The 15907-nt window shown below is 38.5% G+C and overlaps 1 protein-coding gene and 1 long non-coding RNA gene across 4 annotated transcripts in view; one reads left to right on the top strand and one right to left on the bottom strand.

The window, feature by feature from the left end:
• The window catches only part of LOC111875209, a 28833-nt gene extending 25678 nt beyond the window's left edge, over positions 1–3155 (top strand). For all 3 annotated transcript variants that reach the window (XR_002844686.2, XR_002844687.2, XR_002844688.2), the window contains one exon: positions 3067–3155. This is a non-coding gene — a long non-coding RNA (uncharacterized LOC111875209). The remainder of the gene's footprint in view (positions 1–3066) is intronic.
• On the bottom strand, positions 1864–15544 carry LOC111875207 (vesicle transport protein GOT1B). Its single transcript, XM_023871269.2, has 5 exons — positions 15194–15544; positions 14221–14312; positions 8184–8362; positions 7653–7734; positions 1864–3760 (listed from the first exon to the last, which is right to left on the bottom strand). Exons 1-5 carry the CDS (start codon positions 15216–15218, stop codon positions 3716–3718), a joined length of 423 nt encoding a protein of 140 aa, XP_023727037.1. The 5' UTR covers positions 15219–15544; the 3' UTR covers positions 1864–3715.
• Between the last annotated feature and the right edge of the window lie 363 nt (positions 15545–15907).

The following is a 15907-nucleotide window of genomic DNA, read 5'->3' as shown; positions in this document are numbered from 1 at the left end:
CTATTGTTATTATCCGTCTGTGTATACTGTGCAGCTGCAATAAATCCTATAGGACAGTTCAACTAGTGGTTGTCTCTTCATACGACATCCCACAAACTTTTTGAATGCACAGAGCATAGCGCCGATCGAAATTCATCGTCAGCTGTGCCGGGTCATGGGCTTAACGTCATGAGCAAGCAGATGGTGCATCGCTGGTGCAGACAATTTTCAGCAGGTCGACAAAGTGTGCATGATGAGAAGTGCAGTGGGCGGCCATCCATCATTACAGACGACCTGGTGGAGCTTGTGCGGGAACGCATTATGGAGAATCGTCGTGTCACAATTACGGAACTCAGGAATCATGTCCCGCAGATTTCCCGCACCTTGTTGCACGAAATTGTCACGGAGCATCTGTTGTTCAGGAAATTGTGCGCCAGGTGGGTGCCGAAGCAACTGACACCAGAACACAAAACAAAGTGCATGGAGTCAACATTGACATTTCTGCAGCAGTACCATGATGACGGCGATGAGTTTCAGGACCGGATCATCACAGGTGATGAAACGTGGGTTGCACACATTACCCCAGAAACCAAGCAGCAGTCAATGCATTGGCGTCACAGTGGATCTCCCTGTAAGACAAAATTCAAGCAGATGTTGTCGGCGTGGAAAGTGATGTGCACGGTATTCTGGGACAGACAGGGCGTTCTCCACATTGACTTCCTGACCAGAGGTGAGATGGTGAATGCTGAGCATTACTGTGAAACACTGCAGAAATTGTGACAGGCCACTGAGAACAAGCAGCGCAGGATGCTTAGTGCCGGTATTGTCTTCCTGCACGATAACGCTAGGCCGCACATGGCTCGGCGGACAGCAAGTCTCCTGCAGGAGTTCAGCTGGGAGGTGTTTAATCATCCACCCTACAGCCTGGACCTCGCTCCCAGTGATTTCCATCTTTTCCTACACCTCAAGAAATTCCTGTCCGGTGAGCGTCAGCATTTTGAGAATGACAGAGAGGCAGAGATAGTTGTCACACAGTGGGTCCAATCCCAGGCGGCAGACTTCTATGACACAGGTATTCAAAAGTTGGTCCCATGGTATGATAAATGTCTCAATTCTGGTGGCGATTATGTTGAAAAATAGCTGAACACTTGCTGTATCTGTTGCAATAAATATTTCCATGAAATTGTGTTTTGTTTCTGTAAACGGCCCCAGGGAAACTTACTTTGTGGATGAGCCTCGTACTTGCACAGAAAATTCAACCAACTTTTGGTACCTTAAGTAAATTGATCTAATCAAATTGTAACTCTTAGTACTGGTTCTAACATTTTCAAACGATAACTAACAACATTAAAAATACATTCCTTTGATTAAGATCTAATATTCTAAGCATGAGATGTCATGTTTAGAAGCAATGGTCCTTTTGGTGTGGACTTATTTGATGTCTCAAAGATCAATGAAAAAACATGTCCAGTTATCTCTCAGAAATTTAGCTAACCACTTGAAACTCAAGAAAATAAACTATATTTTACAAAGGAAATATAAAAAAAGAAGGATTTTTTAAACATTTTAAATGAAAAGCAGCATGGAAAGGAGTAACATTTTCTCTCCCCATATTCTGTGGTTAGAATGGAAAAGTATCTTACATACACAACACTTAACAACAACAATTTAGGCAGTGTGTTGGCATTTGTGATATCAGTATTCATAATGAAAAATCCTTAATGCAGCAATTCATACTTGAGGGATGTAGCCTAACAAACGGCTACTTAGAAACAATAATCTATTGCACTTGTCATGTATAAAGGTCACGTTCCTATTTCTGGAATAAAAAGTATAAATATGTGGGTAAATATAGTATAATCAGTTACTAGTTGAAGTAAGTGATCACGGTTCACAGAAATTTATTCAAAAAGAGCCAAATTACAAGAACGCCTTCACTGCTGACACTTCCAACTGGTCAAAAGAATTCCATGCATGTTATGCACTGACACTCAAAAGAGATGTGATCAATTTCAGCCATTTTGCTCCTTAGGAAAGAACACTGACATCCAATGGAAAAGAGGCAAGGTGAGAGAAAGAGCCAGTGTGGACAGGGTTGGCAAAGGGAACAATTCTTGCTCTGGCTGGGAGCCAAACCTCGGTCATTCGGTCAGAATCCATTCATTTTAATAAATGAGCTATACTGTCTCATTTTACACTGGAGACAAATTTTTAACTGAGGCTGAGTTATAAAGTTATCTACTATTGAAAAATGAGAAGTATCCAAGGCACAGCACCCTAGAAACAGCAGTTCTTGAAAGTATGGTAAAATATGATCAAACCAGAATTTGGACTATGTAGAAACTACCTTTATCAGAATATTTATCTGGTACCAACATACAAAGTAAAAACCAGTGCGAAACTGCCTCTAATTGATGGAAACTGTTTGACACAGAAAACAGAACTCTCAGTTCTGTGCTGTGTTTCCCAGAAATTATATGAGAAGAAATATCTGTCTCAAAAATGAGAAGGAATTGTGCAGTGTACTTACAAGGGTACTTAAGTAGGTACAAATAAAGGCAGGAAATTGAAAGGGAATAAAGCAACTGAATGGACACACTCACAATTCAGGACATTTAGGTACATGACACGTGAATCTGTGGCTTCATATTTAGACCATAAATATACGAGGTAGTTACATTGTTTTAATCCAGAATTACCTACTGTATATTATTTGGAAAATCATCTAAAACAAAAAGATGAGGTCCTTTGAGGTTCTATTATAAGCAAGTTTCACTTTTGTATGAAGAAACTGGATCTTTTCGAGTTTCTTGAACCATAAGAAGGGTATCATGAACATACAAGACAGCCATAAGTTGGGATACCCATGCATGCACTGGAGAATACACTAGTTCCTAAAGAAAAAATTGTATGGGGGCATGGAGTGGACTCATCTGGCTTAAGACATAGCAGGCTCTTGTCAACACAGTGATTATCCTTCAAGATTCATAAAAGGTTAAATTAAATTCCATGATCAGCTCAATAAATGTTTCTAAGGAAGGGAACTGATTCTTGAAATTAATTAGAACTACTGTTTGTGTCCCTCAGGCATCCAGACTGAATGGAGGATTCTTCACATCTTGACTAAACATTTTAGCCACAAGAGACAAGTTACAAGTGACTTAAAATATATCAGTTTAACACTGTGAAATTACTCAAATGAAAAAATTATTCTCCCATTGTCATTTTCATGTTTAGCCACATATCATAAAGATTAAGTACACGAATTTAATTTGAATAACATTTTTGATGCAGTAATAATATAAAGGACCAAATATATTTTACACCTGTTCTGTCAGTTTTTAATCACCCTGTATTCCTGTTAACTGAAAGTGTGTAGGCTTCCTTTCTCTATATGGCCACTCTATGTAAGTCATTCTCTGTTCTGACAACATGTGACATTATGCATCATGTTCTGTGTTACTACACCAACATTTCATAATAATACAACTGTTCCAGTGTATGAAAGGTGCACACATTCATTGTCATCAAGCATGTAACAATATGAAAACTGTTATTTTGTTTGAAAGTACTGGGCACAGCACCACTTCTGTGTCATCAGAGCAGGAAAACGTGGTCGCTTGCAGTGGCATAAAACCGGCTGAAGACACTTCTAGATCATTATTCGGGCATACAGACAACCAAACTACAATCGCCAGCCTGTACTTCACATCTGTAGCTGCCCTTACATGTAATCTCAGACTGTAGTCCTATTTGAATCTTCTGCCAGCCGATCTACCAGCTGAAAAGAAAATAAAAGTATAACAGATTTCTTACATGTAATGTAATAATGGCCCTAAAGAGGACTATACTTCAGAGGCCTAGATGTAGACTGGAAAATAACATTACAAAAGGTATTACAGCCAACTGCACCCAACTGATTCAGGACAGAGTCTAATGATAGACTTTGTGAACAGAGTAAAGGCACTGATAAATTTGATTTGGTGCATCCTGGTCCATCACACTAGCAATATTACAAAAGGCTAATCAACTCCCCCCAGTGTGACTGATAAAATGTTTTTTTATTTCTTTCCTTTTTAATCTTTCACCCTTGACATGTTTCACTCTTCACTTCAGAAGGATATATCAATACAGGCAGAAACTACTATTGCACTGTGTCTGGTCAATATCAATACATACATACAGCAAGTGTCACGTAACTTCGAACAAGGCCAGAAGAAAAATTTCAGACAAGGGGGTGGAGGGTGTGAGAAGTGACAGGCAGCCAGTGGAAGAGCGAGTGTTAAGAAACTCCTCCCTCCACAAACTATGCGCAGGATTTGAGTATGAACGCGGGGCCTTGTTCAAAGTTACGTGACACTGTCTACACATACATACAATACCATCACAAATCCATGAATAAAATCCTTTAACAACTACACTGTGTGCATGTATACATTAAAATATTTATAAATTATTACAATCAGTCTATTTACAAGTGTGATTAATATAGCTTTTGTTAAAATTTTTAAGACCAATTTGGTTCATGTCAAGGATAAAAGATTAAAAATGAAAGAAATAAAAAACATTTATCAGTCACACTGGATGGAGTTGATTAGCATTTTGCAAGCGTAAAGGCACACATCATCATCATCATCATCATCATCATCAGTAATCTGTCAGACGACAGGTCCACAGCCTCTTCCAAAACAGTTTCTCCACTTAATGCGATCTTCTGTTTTTGGAAAGAGACTATCCAGGAAAAGTGATAATGTGGTAGTTTTTCCATTTGCTTTCCACATCGCAGTACAACAGCCGTTCAAACCACTCTGGTCACGCCTGTTGCTATACGAACTTGAACCATCTCGAGCATCATTTGCTCTGTGCTTCAAGTTGCTGCTGATGACGCTGCTTCCGGCATCAGTTTTTGGTTTTTTGTGTCTCTCTTCGTCTGATGCCTACCCTTTGACCTGTCCAGCAAGGGAGGCCCTGCCAGTAGCTATGCTACCGCTGGTATAGCTCTCAGGGTCGTTGGCATACTCAAACCTCCTCACCACGATAAGGTGGAGACACCAATGAGGGGGTGAGTATGCCAAAGGCACATTTATGGTCTATAAAATGAGGAGTTTCTTTGCCAGTGTAAATATCAACCTTTCAAGGAAGATCATGCACTACACACATATTTGCTATAAATAGTCTGTTGATTCCTCCTGCTATCATATATTAGTTTTTATCTTTCCACCCTCCAGACTTCATAGTAGTCTCCTATCTCTCAGTATCCAGTTGCTCTGAACAAAGTGCAAGTATTGAGAGTCTGTCATTGTCCATTCTGGTCAAGTGATGTTCACCATCTTTATCTGTATTCATCTATGCTTCCATTTACAAAATAAATATTTAGTTCCTGCTATGTTCACTTCCAGGCACGTTTGAAAAAATTGTGAAAAGCATATATTAGCTTCATCATATATCTGTCTGTCCACATGAAACACACTTGACTCCAGCTGGATGGATTAAAGGTTTTGTACTGGGAAGTTTTATTAATATCTGCTGACAACATTCAGTATTAGTTATAATCTGACAAAAATAAGATACACTTTACACAAAGACCCAAATGCATTTTTTGAGAATAACTTGCTCTTTCTTTTATTCCACTGATGATAGCAAACTGGGGTTGCCATGGAAGTGAAGTCACGGCCATCCCATCCACTAATTTTACAGCAGTTCATGATTTAAACAGAAGATGACTCAAAATCTCACAATTTAAACTTACAACTGTCTGATACCTAGTCTGGAGTGAAACATCTTTGAATTCACTTTATCATTTGTTTTACTTCTCTGATCTCCAGTAAAATATCTTTGGTTTTCTGCTACTTCACTGGCAAGAGCGCAGTCTACCAATGTTTAAATTCAAAAGAGAATATAAATAAAATAATACAGCATTTTGAATTCATAAGATGTGGCAAATAAATGAAGACAGTAAGAACTATATACACAAAATATCAATCTGATATATTTAAATGAAACTCAAATGTTACATTATACTATATTATATATACCATTTCTTATTTTATTACTTTTATTTACTCTGGTGCATCCCATGAGATGTATTAATAATCTTCCTATTTACTAGTTATATATATTTATATGGTTTTACATTAATATGCAGTATATTTTAACCATGGTCTTCATCAGGCAATATACAGTCACATAACAGAGTGACTATGGACAGGGTTTGGATTGGTAATTGGATTTACTGGACTCTTATATGTACTGTGTTCAAAAAGTATCGAACCTTTGGTTGGCAGAAATACATTTATTGATTTGGAGGTACAAAACCCTAATCCCTTTCAAAGTAGTCTCCTTGGTAACGCACACACTTCTCCCAGCGCTTCCGCTATTGTTGGAAACACTTCTGGAACGCGTCTTTTGGAATGGTGATCAGCCGGGCCGTCGCATTCTGCATGATGTCCTCTCTTGACTCAAATCGGGTTCCTTTCAGCGGCATTTTCAGCTTGGGAAATAGCCAAAAGTCACACGGAGCCATGTTGGGGGAGTAGGGAGCCTGATGAACCACAGGGATGTTGTGTTTGGCGACGAAAGTCTGAATCAGACGCGCAGTTTCGGTACAAATTTCGCGGACACTCCCCTCATGCCCAAATCCTCGGTCAAAATTGAATGTACCAATCCAATGCTTACCCCTATCTCATTCGCAAGTTCTTGGACTGTGATACGATGGTCCTCCATGACCAAAGTCCACACTTGCTCAATGACATTCTCATTTCGGCTTGTTGAGGGTCTGCCTGAACGCGGTTTGCTGTCCACTGATGTGCGGCCATCTTTGAAGCGGCTGTACCACTCCTTTATCCGTGAGTTGCTCATGGCATCGTCCCCGATAGCCTGTTGAATCTTGCGAATGGTTTCCGCTTGGGTATCACCAAGCTTTTGGCAAAATTTGATGCAATATCGCTGCTCATGTTGTTCCGTCATTTTACACCTTACTGGAATCCGACGAGTGCTCACTACATGTCCTCGCTCATAGGCTGACTGCCAGCGACTGATGCTTTCTGCGGGCGTGAAAAAAATGCACGACTGCGCATGAATGTCCCCTCCACATCTCCACTGAAGGGAGCCTCCTGCGCTTCATTGGTTTACGCGGGAAAAAGAAGGCTTGATACTTTTTGAACACACCACGTAAAATTCATTATAACACTTCACAAATCACTATACAGCACACTACGTATTCTCAGTCTGTTACAGTCTTCACTAGCTGTTGCTTGGTAGTGGCTTCCAACAGCAGGCATACCCCATCCTCTGGGTTCCCAAATGATCCCCAGCCTAAGCAAACAGCTCACAACAACTGAGCCCCAGCAGTCCTCCAACTCACTCACTTACCAACAAACCTACTCTCTACAGTTCGTAACCTATCCTGCTTATAACATCTCAGCACGGACTACACAGAAAACATTGTTCCTCTGTTGTTGTGCGATTGTTAGCATGGAAACATGCTTGTCTGTGCAGTCATTACTTAGCAAGAGCTGTTGTATGGTTGCTTATGTCGTAGTCGTTGCCTAGCAATGGGTCTACATGCCACAATATGGTTACTGAATTATTCAAAATATTAGTCATGCATTACATGTATACCTATATGTATCTGTAGTAGTTCATGATACAAAATATTCATTATTGAAACTTACCCGTCTAATTCCTGGTAAATTTAATACTGTTCCTAGAACTGGAACCCGCCTCAAGAAATTTATTGCAACAGGAAAGAAGCCACTGAAAGAAAATGTAATTACACCATTTAAATTACATTGTGTAACACCTGAAGCTTTCACACCATCTGAATGCAATGAAATAGGCAGACAATCTCTGAAACACTGGAAATCCATTCCATATTTATATGGCTCATTGTCTCAAAGGACTTCACTAAACTGTCCTAATTACAAAAGCATGTATTATCTTCTCTTTTTGTGAATTTTTCCACATAGCTTTCCTGACCTTCCACACAAGAGAGTTAAGTGATTTATTAGTAGAGTAACTGTGAAATGTTTTAAAATAAATTATAAAGAGCAAATTTACCCTCATGGCTGAATAAAAATTTCCCAGAATGAATGCTACTCTTTCCTAGAATAATGAATTCAATTAAAATTAACTCATACAGGCATTTTACGAATTGCAAATGGCTGGCTTAATCGTTTTGAGATGGTAAGGCAGGCACCACATACCTGAAGAGCAACACAAAGCCATATGTCTCCAATAACATCCCAAAAAGAGGCCAACCCATTAGTACTACAAACATTCCACCAAAAAATGCTACTGATGCCTTCACTTTATGCTTCTGGAAAAAGAATCTGAAGGTTCGCTCAAGGCCAATTACACAGGCCAACCCAGCAATGAATAAGATCTGAAAGAAAACATATTCAATAATTTTAGTTCAAGACAAATAATTAGGCATATCTGAGTTTCAAATTCTTGATGGTAAACAAAGAGAAATCTAAATCTTCATTAGGACATCTGCTTTTTGTTCTGAAGTACTAACAATTCTCAGATAACTGTCGTTGCTTTGTGCAGTAGCGTTCAAACTATCCAGTCATTCGGAAACAAATGGTGGCCAACGCTACCATGAACCACCCTGTCCACGATATCTTTCTTCGTTTTATTTTGATTCTAAAAATTCTTCCAAATTCTTGTGTTGATTTTCAAACTCTTTTATGAATCTCACCTTGAAATGAAAAATGTCAGTCTCCCACATGGCTACAAGTAGCTGACACAATATATCTTGGATTATATCAGACAAACTATATCCATTTCTAGGCTAGTTTCCCATTCCCTATCCTGAGCCAGATCACCCAGTCCATCCCATCCTATCTCTCTAAGATCCATTTTAATATTGTCCACCCACCTAGGCCTTGGTCTTCCCAGTGGTCTCTTTCCTTCTGGCTTTCCCACCAATAGCCTATATGAATTCCTCTTCTCCCCCCTTTCATGCTACATGCCCTGCCCACCTCATCCTCCTTGACTTGATCATTCTAATTATACTTGGAGAAGAGTACAAGTTATGAAGCTCCTCATTGTGCAGTTTCCTCCAACCTCCTGTCACTTCATCTCTCTTCAGTCCAAATATTCTCCTCAACACCCTGTTCTCAAACACCCTCAGTCTATGTTCCTCCTTGAATGTCAGAGACCAAGTTTCACACCCATACAGAACCACCAGCAAAATTATAGTTTTGTATATTCTAATTTTTATGTTTTTGGACTGTAGACAAGAAGACAAAAGGTTCTGGACTTAATGGTAGCAAGCATTACCTGAGTTCAATCTCCAAATTTCCTCCTGAATCATGTTTCGATCTGTTATCGTTGTTCCCAAATATCTGAACTGTGCTACAATTTCAAAGCATCTGTTTCCTATCTTTATGTCATGATTTTGCCCTGCATTTTGGTGACGAGACAGCAACATATACTTAGTTTTCTATGTGTTTACTTCTAGACCAACCTCTTTACTGGCGTCAATTAAAGTTTGTGTGTTTTTCTTCATGGTATCTGCATTATCACCCAGTAGAGTCACATCATCAGCATAAGCCAACAGCTGATGTGTCCCATTTAATTTCAGTCCCACCTGATTTCCCTGGACCTTCCTAATGGCATATTCTAAAGCAAAGTTGAAAAGGAGTGGTGATAAAGCATCTCCTTATTTTAGACTATTCTGGATAGGAAATTTCTCAGACAAATGTTTACCTACATGGGCTTTACTATACGTTTCGTTTAAACACATTTTAATCAACCTAACTAGTTTCGTGGGTATCCTAAACTCTATCAGAATATTGTACAATACTTCCCTCCTAACTGAATCATAGACTTTCTTGAAGTCTATGAATAGCTCCCATTTTTTCTCCAAATATCTGACAAATGCAAAAGATCTGATCTGTAGAAACCAACACTGATGATCCCCAATAATTTCATCTATATGTATATGGACTTAACCTTGAAAGAAGAATATTGGATAAAATTTTGTATGAAGTTGATAGCAGTGATAACCCCCGATAGTTACTACAGTCAGTTTCATCACCCTTCTCATGAACTGGTACAATAATAGACTCCTTCCACTGATCAGGGAATTTTTACCTATGCCAAATAGAATTAATTAGATTGTGGATCTTAGAACGTAATAATTCACCTCCTGCTTGAATAAATTCTGCTGGAATTTGATCACTACCTGTCGATTTATACTGTTTCAATTTTGCAATAGCACTTTCAACCTCAAAAGGGCTAGGATCAGGTATTAACGGCTCAGCTGTACGGATTTCTGTCTGCCTAACATCACTGACCCTATGTACATTCAATAACTTAGAGAAGTAGTTCCTCCACCTATTCACAATGTTGTGGGAATCTGCAAGCAGATCACCTGGGCTGGTAAGCCCTCTTAAAGTCATTTATTTCTCTATACAGGTCTCTAATGTTCTTGTTCTTAATGTTCGTTGCAAGTTCATCAATTCTGTCTTTCAGATATTCCCTTTTTTTGTTCTTGAAGTGCCTACTGGTTTCACGTCTTATATTGTTCAGATTATCCCCATTTAACTTGCTTGGATCCTGTAACCATTGCAATTTTGCCTGCTTTCTTTGATCTAATAATTTTGAGCATCCTTCATCGAACCATGGCTTATACTTCTTCAGTTCATAATAACCTAGACTTTCTTTGGCTGACATTTTTATATTCTCTCTTATAGATTCCCAAGTTTTATTAACATCCACCTCAGTGTCCAAGTTTTCCAAAGACGCAAACCTATCCGAGATTTCAACAGAATACTGCTCTTTACCCTCTACCTCATTTAATTTCTTGAGATTGAACCTCGCATATGAACTCTGTGCGTTGTTTGTTTGCTCATTTCCAGTCTTTCCCTAACCTTTGCCACCACCAGGTAGTGGTCAGTATCACAATCTGCTGCCCTGAATGATCAGACATCAAGTATACCTGAGTGCCGTCTCCTATCTATAAAAATATGGTCTATTTGATTGTGTATCTTCCCATCAGATGTCCAAGTAAATTTATGGATGTTATGATGCGGGAACATTGTACTTTTGACAGTAAGATTTTTTGATGTGGCAAAGTTTACTACTCTTAACTCCATTATCATTACTAATTTCATACAAACTCATTCCCAATCATTGGTTTGAAAATGTCTTCCCTCCCTACTTTGGCATTGAAATCTCCTAACAAAATTTTGATAGGGTACTTCGGGAATTTATCAAATACATGTTCTAATTCTTCATAGAATCTATCCTTTATGTCATCAATCCAAAAGACACTACTCTTCATATTTGCAAAATTCTTTATAAAGTGGTAACCAACTATATTTGGGTTAGAGACCTTAAATACAAGTAAAATACCAATGAAAAGGCAGTTCAGAATAATTTAGATGGGTTTTCATAGCGTCTGTCAGATCTAACTAAAAACGAAGTCTTGAAGCTCAGTAGTCAGTGTTAGTTAGTTAGTTAGTTATTGGAGAGGGTGGGTTTCCCCATGCACATTGTGCTTCCCTCTATGATATTCTACCAGTCTCTATACCCTACCGATATTGGTGCGTACCATCAGTCCTGCTGAGCAAGTGAGTTTGGCCTCCACTTGCTTGGTGGTGTCTATAATGCTTCCCCCATCTCTCAGAGGCGTTAGGGACTACTGTTGGGTGGGAAACATCCTTGAATTTGGCTCAGTGACTTCCTTTGGAGATATGAGGTTCTTTTACGTGCCGTAAAGCTACGACACGGGACACACGGCTTAGTCTCTCCCAGAGGACTACGGAGGCCGCTAGTAGTTAGTGTTACTGCTTCCTATTAAGTGAAGGCTACTAGTTGTTCTATCTGAGCGGAAGTTAATAATTTTACTTCCAACATTTTTATTTGTACTGCTAATCAACATTTTACCTATTCAGTTGTTCCCTATCTGAGAACAGTTTTACTTCCCAGTAAGCATAATTTGGAAGTTCAGTCTGTGGTGGATAAAAAGTATGGTGCATGAGGTTATTATATTGTAAAGCTGTAATAATTCTTATTTCTGTGCGCTTTACCCAAGCTTAATGAATTTAGATGGATACAGAATAGACCTTTTGAGATATATCTTTGGACCAGTGGAAGAAAATGGAATATTGAGGAAGAGGTATAACCATGAGCTGTACAAACTACTTAATGAACCAGACATTATTGGATTTATAAAGGTGAAAAGGCTTGAATGGGCTGACATGTCAGCGAGAATAGAACCATCAAGAAAATACTTAACACTAAACCAGAAGGAAATAGGAGAGTGGGGAGACCAAGGTTAAGATGGGAAGAATGTGTGTGGCAGGACATAAGAATTTTGGGTGTAAAGAACTGGAGGAATGCAGCATCAAATAGAGAAGAATGGCGAGCAATCCTGAAGAAGGCCAGGGCTCACAAAGGGCTGTCGTGCCAGTGGTGATGATGATGATGATAATGATGATGATGATGATGAATGGACCATTTGCTATTTAACTGTGATAGAGATTTATAAGTTATGTTCCCATTTGTATCAAAATGAGACATTAAAACTCTATAGGATAACTTTGCAATCACTGGTCAAGAAGGCTTGAGGAAAACCATGAAAAATCTTAGCCACAGTAACTGTGTTAATGTGCTAAGAAAAGAAAAATGGCAAAAGAAAATGTTTTGACACTGATTTCTAAAAAGATGACTTATAAATTCATGACCCCAGGCTGTAATAAAATATTCTGAAGAATTACGGTTCTATGAGAAACTCTCCTGTGGAGAAAAAGCCACAGACAATGAGGTATACTCCAGCAGTCTGTTGTCTGTGGCTTTCACATTATGAACTGAACTTCTGTTAGTATGGGGGCACATGGTAGCATAGTTGGTTGAGGCACTATGCTATAAGCCATAAGGTTGCGAGACAAAATCCCAATGAAGGACTTTTTTCAGCCACACTATGGCCCTGGGGTTGATGCAGCCCCTAACACAAATGAGTACCAGGAATTGTCCTGGGGGTAAAAGGCGGCCGGCGCATAAGGTTGACAACCTCACCTCCATCTGTAAGCCAACTGTCTAGAAAATGTGAGAGCCTCAACATCTCACAACCCTATTGGCCTCCACGGCCTGTTACATGGATGCCTTTACTTACTTAACTTCTGTTATTAAAATTTAGCAGACACACTAATAAAATAATGTACTATAAATTGGTGCTTATTAACAGGAATCAAAACACATACAATTTTCTATATGTCAGTGACAATTGGAATATTTCTAATGCCCATGTTATCTGAAGGTTTGTATTTTCTCCAAGTATAAAATTAAATTAAATTTAGCATCCTGTTGCAGTATACATTTCTATATGTAATAATACAAATGCCGTCATGAATGCAACAATTTATTTGGTTGTAGACCTTTGTCTTTTCTTCCTCTACACTACATGTTTCGGCCGTAACTGGCCATCATCAGGTGTATTTTTCATTACATAGCTGTCACACTGCACACAGTCCAAAATCTAAAACATCAGCCTGTCAGTTTTGTTTTAAAATTTCACCAACACACGCTCGTCAATTTGATTTTAGAATTACAGTTTAAAATTTAAAATTTCTAAACTTTAAAGTTTTAAATACCAGGGACACCTGCTCTTGTCTATGTGTGCTGCAGCGGATATTTCTTTTATTCAGCACCGTTCATGTGCTATTCTGTGCAGGCTCCCTGTGTGTGTGTCGCTGCTCATCTTTAATACTTAAAGATGAGCAGCGACACACACACACACACACACACAAGGAGCCTGCACAGAATAATACATGAACAGTGCTGAATAAAAGAAATATCCGCTGCAGCACACGTAGACAAGAGCAGGTGTCCCTGGTATTTAAAACTTTAAATTGTAAACTGTAATTCTAAAATCAAATTGATGAGCGTGTGTTGGCGAGATTTTAAAACAAAACTGACAGGCTGATGTTTTAGATTTTGGACTGTGAGTGTAGAGGAAGAAAAGACAAAGATCTACAACAAAATAAATTGTTGCATTCATGACAGCATTTGTATTATTACATATAGAAACAAAATTAAACCTGAAGATGGAGAACTTGACTTGCCAGTAAGCCAAAATGTGTTCAGCCAAAATCATGTTCTATTTTTATGAACAAAGCAGTGTGAACTGCATCTGTACAGGGAACCAAATTTCTGATCTTTGAATTGACTAGCCAAGATATTAGTGACTCCCACATATGAGAGGAATTTAAGACTTCAAATATAACTCACATTCCCTATTGCCAGTAGCCCCTTATCAAACAGAAGTAATACACCAAGAAAAAGAAATGACACGCCAAATCCTGCAAGGCCCAGTCCAATCTCTGTAACAGAAAGTTTAAAATTATTTGTTTCATACATCATAATGTCCATAGGAAGATATGAAAGATATCTGATGTTTGGATCGGACAATAGCTAAGAGAAGTTAAACCACATTTTTCTTTTGTGGTTTGCTTTGTGATTTTGTCTATAGACTATGAGTGTCAAATGGTAGCCCGACAGATGAATGATAAATTGGAAGGAAGCAGTTGTGACTTGTGGTATTATCCCAGCATTTGCCTGGAGGGATTGGGGGAAAACCTGTCAGGATAGCTGGTGCCCTGGGCAAGGTTCTATCTGAGAACCTCCCAAATACAAATTAAGAGTGCTACTGCTATGCCAGCCTGTCCAGTTAAACTCTTGTTACATTATAAATTAAGCTACTGTAGAAAACAATTATTTTTCACTCACATAACCCATCTCTAAAAAAAGAAAACACATGCATGTATTGTATTTAAATGCAAACATGTGATAATGGAATGATATAGCTTACACTTCATGTCTAAAAGAGACATATTCGTACATTAATACCTGAAAAATACTACCGACACATTAACTGTTGTGGAAATATATAAACTAACAGATTCTGCACTTTTATCGCCAACAAAATATTTACGAGAAATGCACAAAACTGCTTTTATTCTATTTATCATTCATTTTGCATAGAAAAGTAGCATGCCATCCCATACAAACGTAGTGCTTGCCTCAAGTACTTTATACCGTTTCAAAAGAAATGCAAATATGAAATTAAATTTAGCTGCCGAAATAATGCCCTCTAAGCAACGTTTGAATTTAAACAACGAAGAATTAGCCTAAGTTAAAGTTCGTTTAAACATAACGTAATACAGAATAAATTACCACAATGATGGTTTATGATTATGCTTACTCTGCACGTCGGTTATTTCAAACATGCTGTGTAATAATATATAAATATATGTGTCTAATAAACAGATAACCTAAAACTCCACGTCATTAAGAACACGGCATGGTTTGACATACACAACTGTTCGTACGTTCCATCAACCAGGTCATTTGGTAATGTATTTAAGAAAAAAAATCGGATGTAACAGTAAACAGTATAAATTCAGTACTGCAGTACTTTGTATATCCAAGTTACAACGACAATACAAATTTAGAAAATTAAATTGCTACCCAACCATATATTCAATTGTTTAAAATGTCCGACACCAGCAAAAACTTTGCGAATCAACGTTCTCAGTCTCATGCTCATATTGGCAACTCTGCGTGCTCTATGACATGACGCACCATGATCGCTCTATGAGCTCTATGATCACTAGCGATCACGGGTGCGTTGCAGTTGCCAGTTAGCTCGATGTGCCCAGCAAAGTAGAGATGGCAGCAAGAGTATGCGCAGAACACAACTGCGCATGTTTAAATCCATTCTGGCAGGTTTATAATCCCCTTTGCATCTTAACCGTCTAAACCGATCTAAACTGTTTACTGTTAGAGGTCATCGAGGTGGTCGAGGTGATTGCATGACGTTGCATAAAGTGGAGCGAAGTGGAGTGTGCGTTAATTTTCATTAAATTATTTAAGTGGTAGAAACATGTTTTCGATTCAGGTATGTAGTTGCTTATAA

Source organism: Cryptotermes secundus, unplaced genomic scaffold, assembly GCF_002891405.2.
Source record: "Cryptotermes secundus unplaced genomic scaffold, Csec_1.0 scaffold1564, whole genome shotgun sequence".
Taxonomy (NCBI): Eukaryota; Metazoa; Arthropoda; class Insecta; order Blattodea; family Kalotermitidae; genus Cryptotermes; species Cryptotermes secundus.
This window is presented reverse-complemented; position numbering and strand designations above follow the sequence as displayed.

Coding starts and splice junctions, on each gene's coding strand:
- LOC111875207 (XM_023871269.2), bottom strand. CDS start 15,218: ATGTTTGAAATAACCGACGTGCAGA. Junction 14,313..15,193: donor TGAAATAACCGACGTGCAGA/GTAAGCATAATC, acceptor TTTCTGTTACAG/AGATTGGACTGGGCCTTGCA. Junction 3,761..7,652: donor ATTTACCAGGAATTAGACGG/GTAAGTTTCAAT, acceptor TTTTCTTTTCAG/CTGGTAGATCGGCTGGCAGA.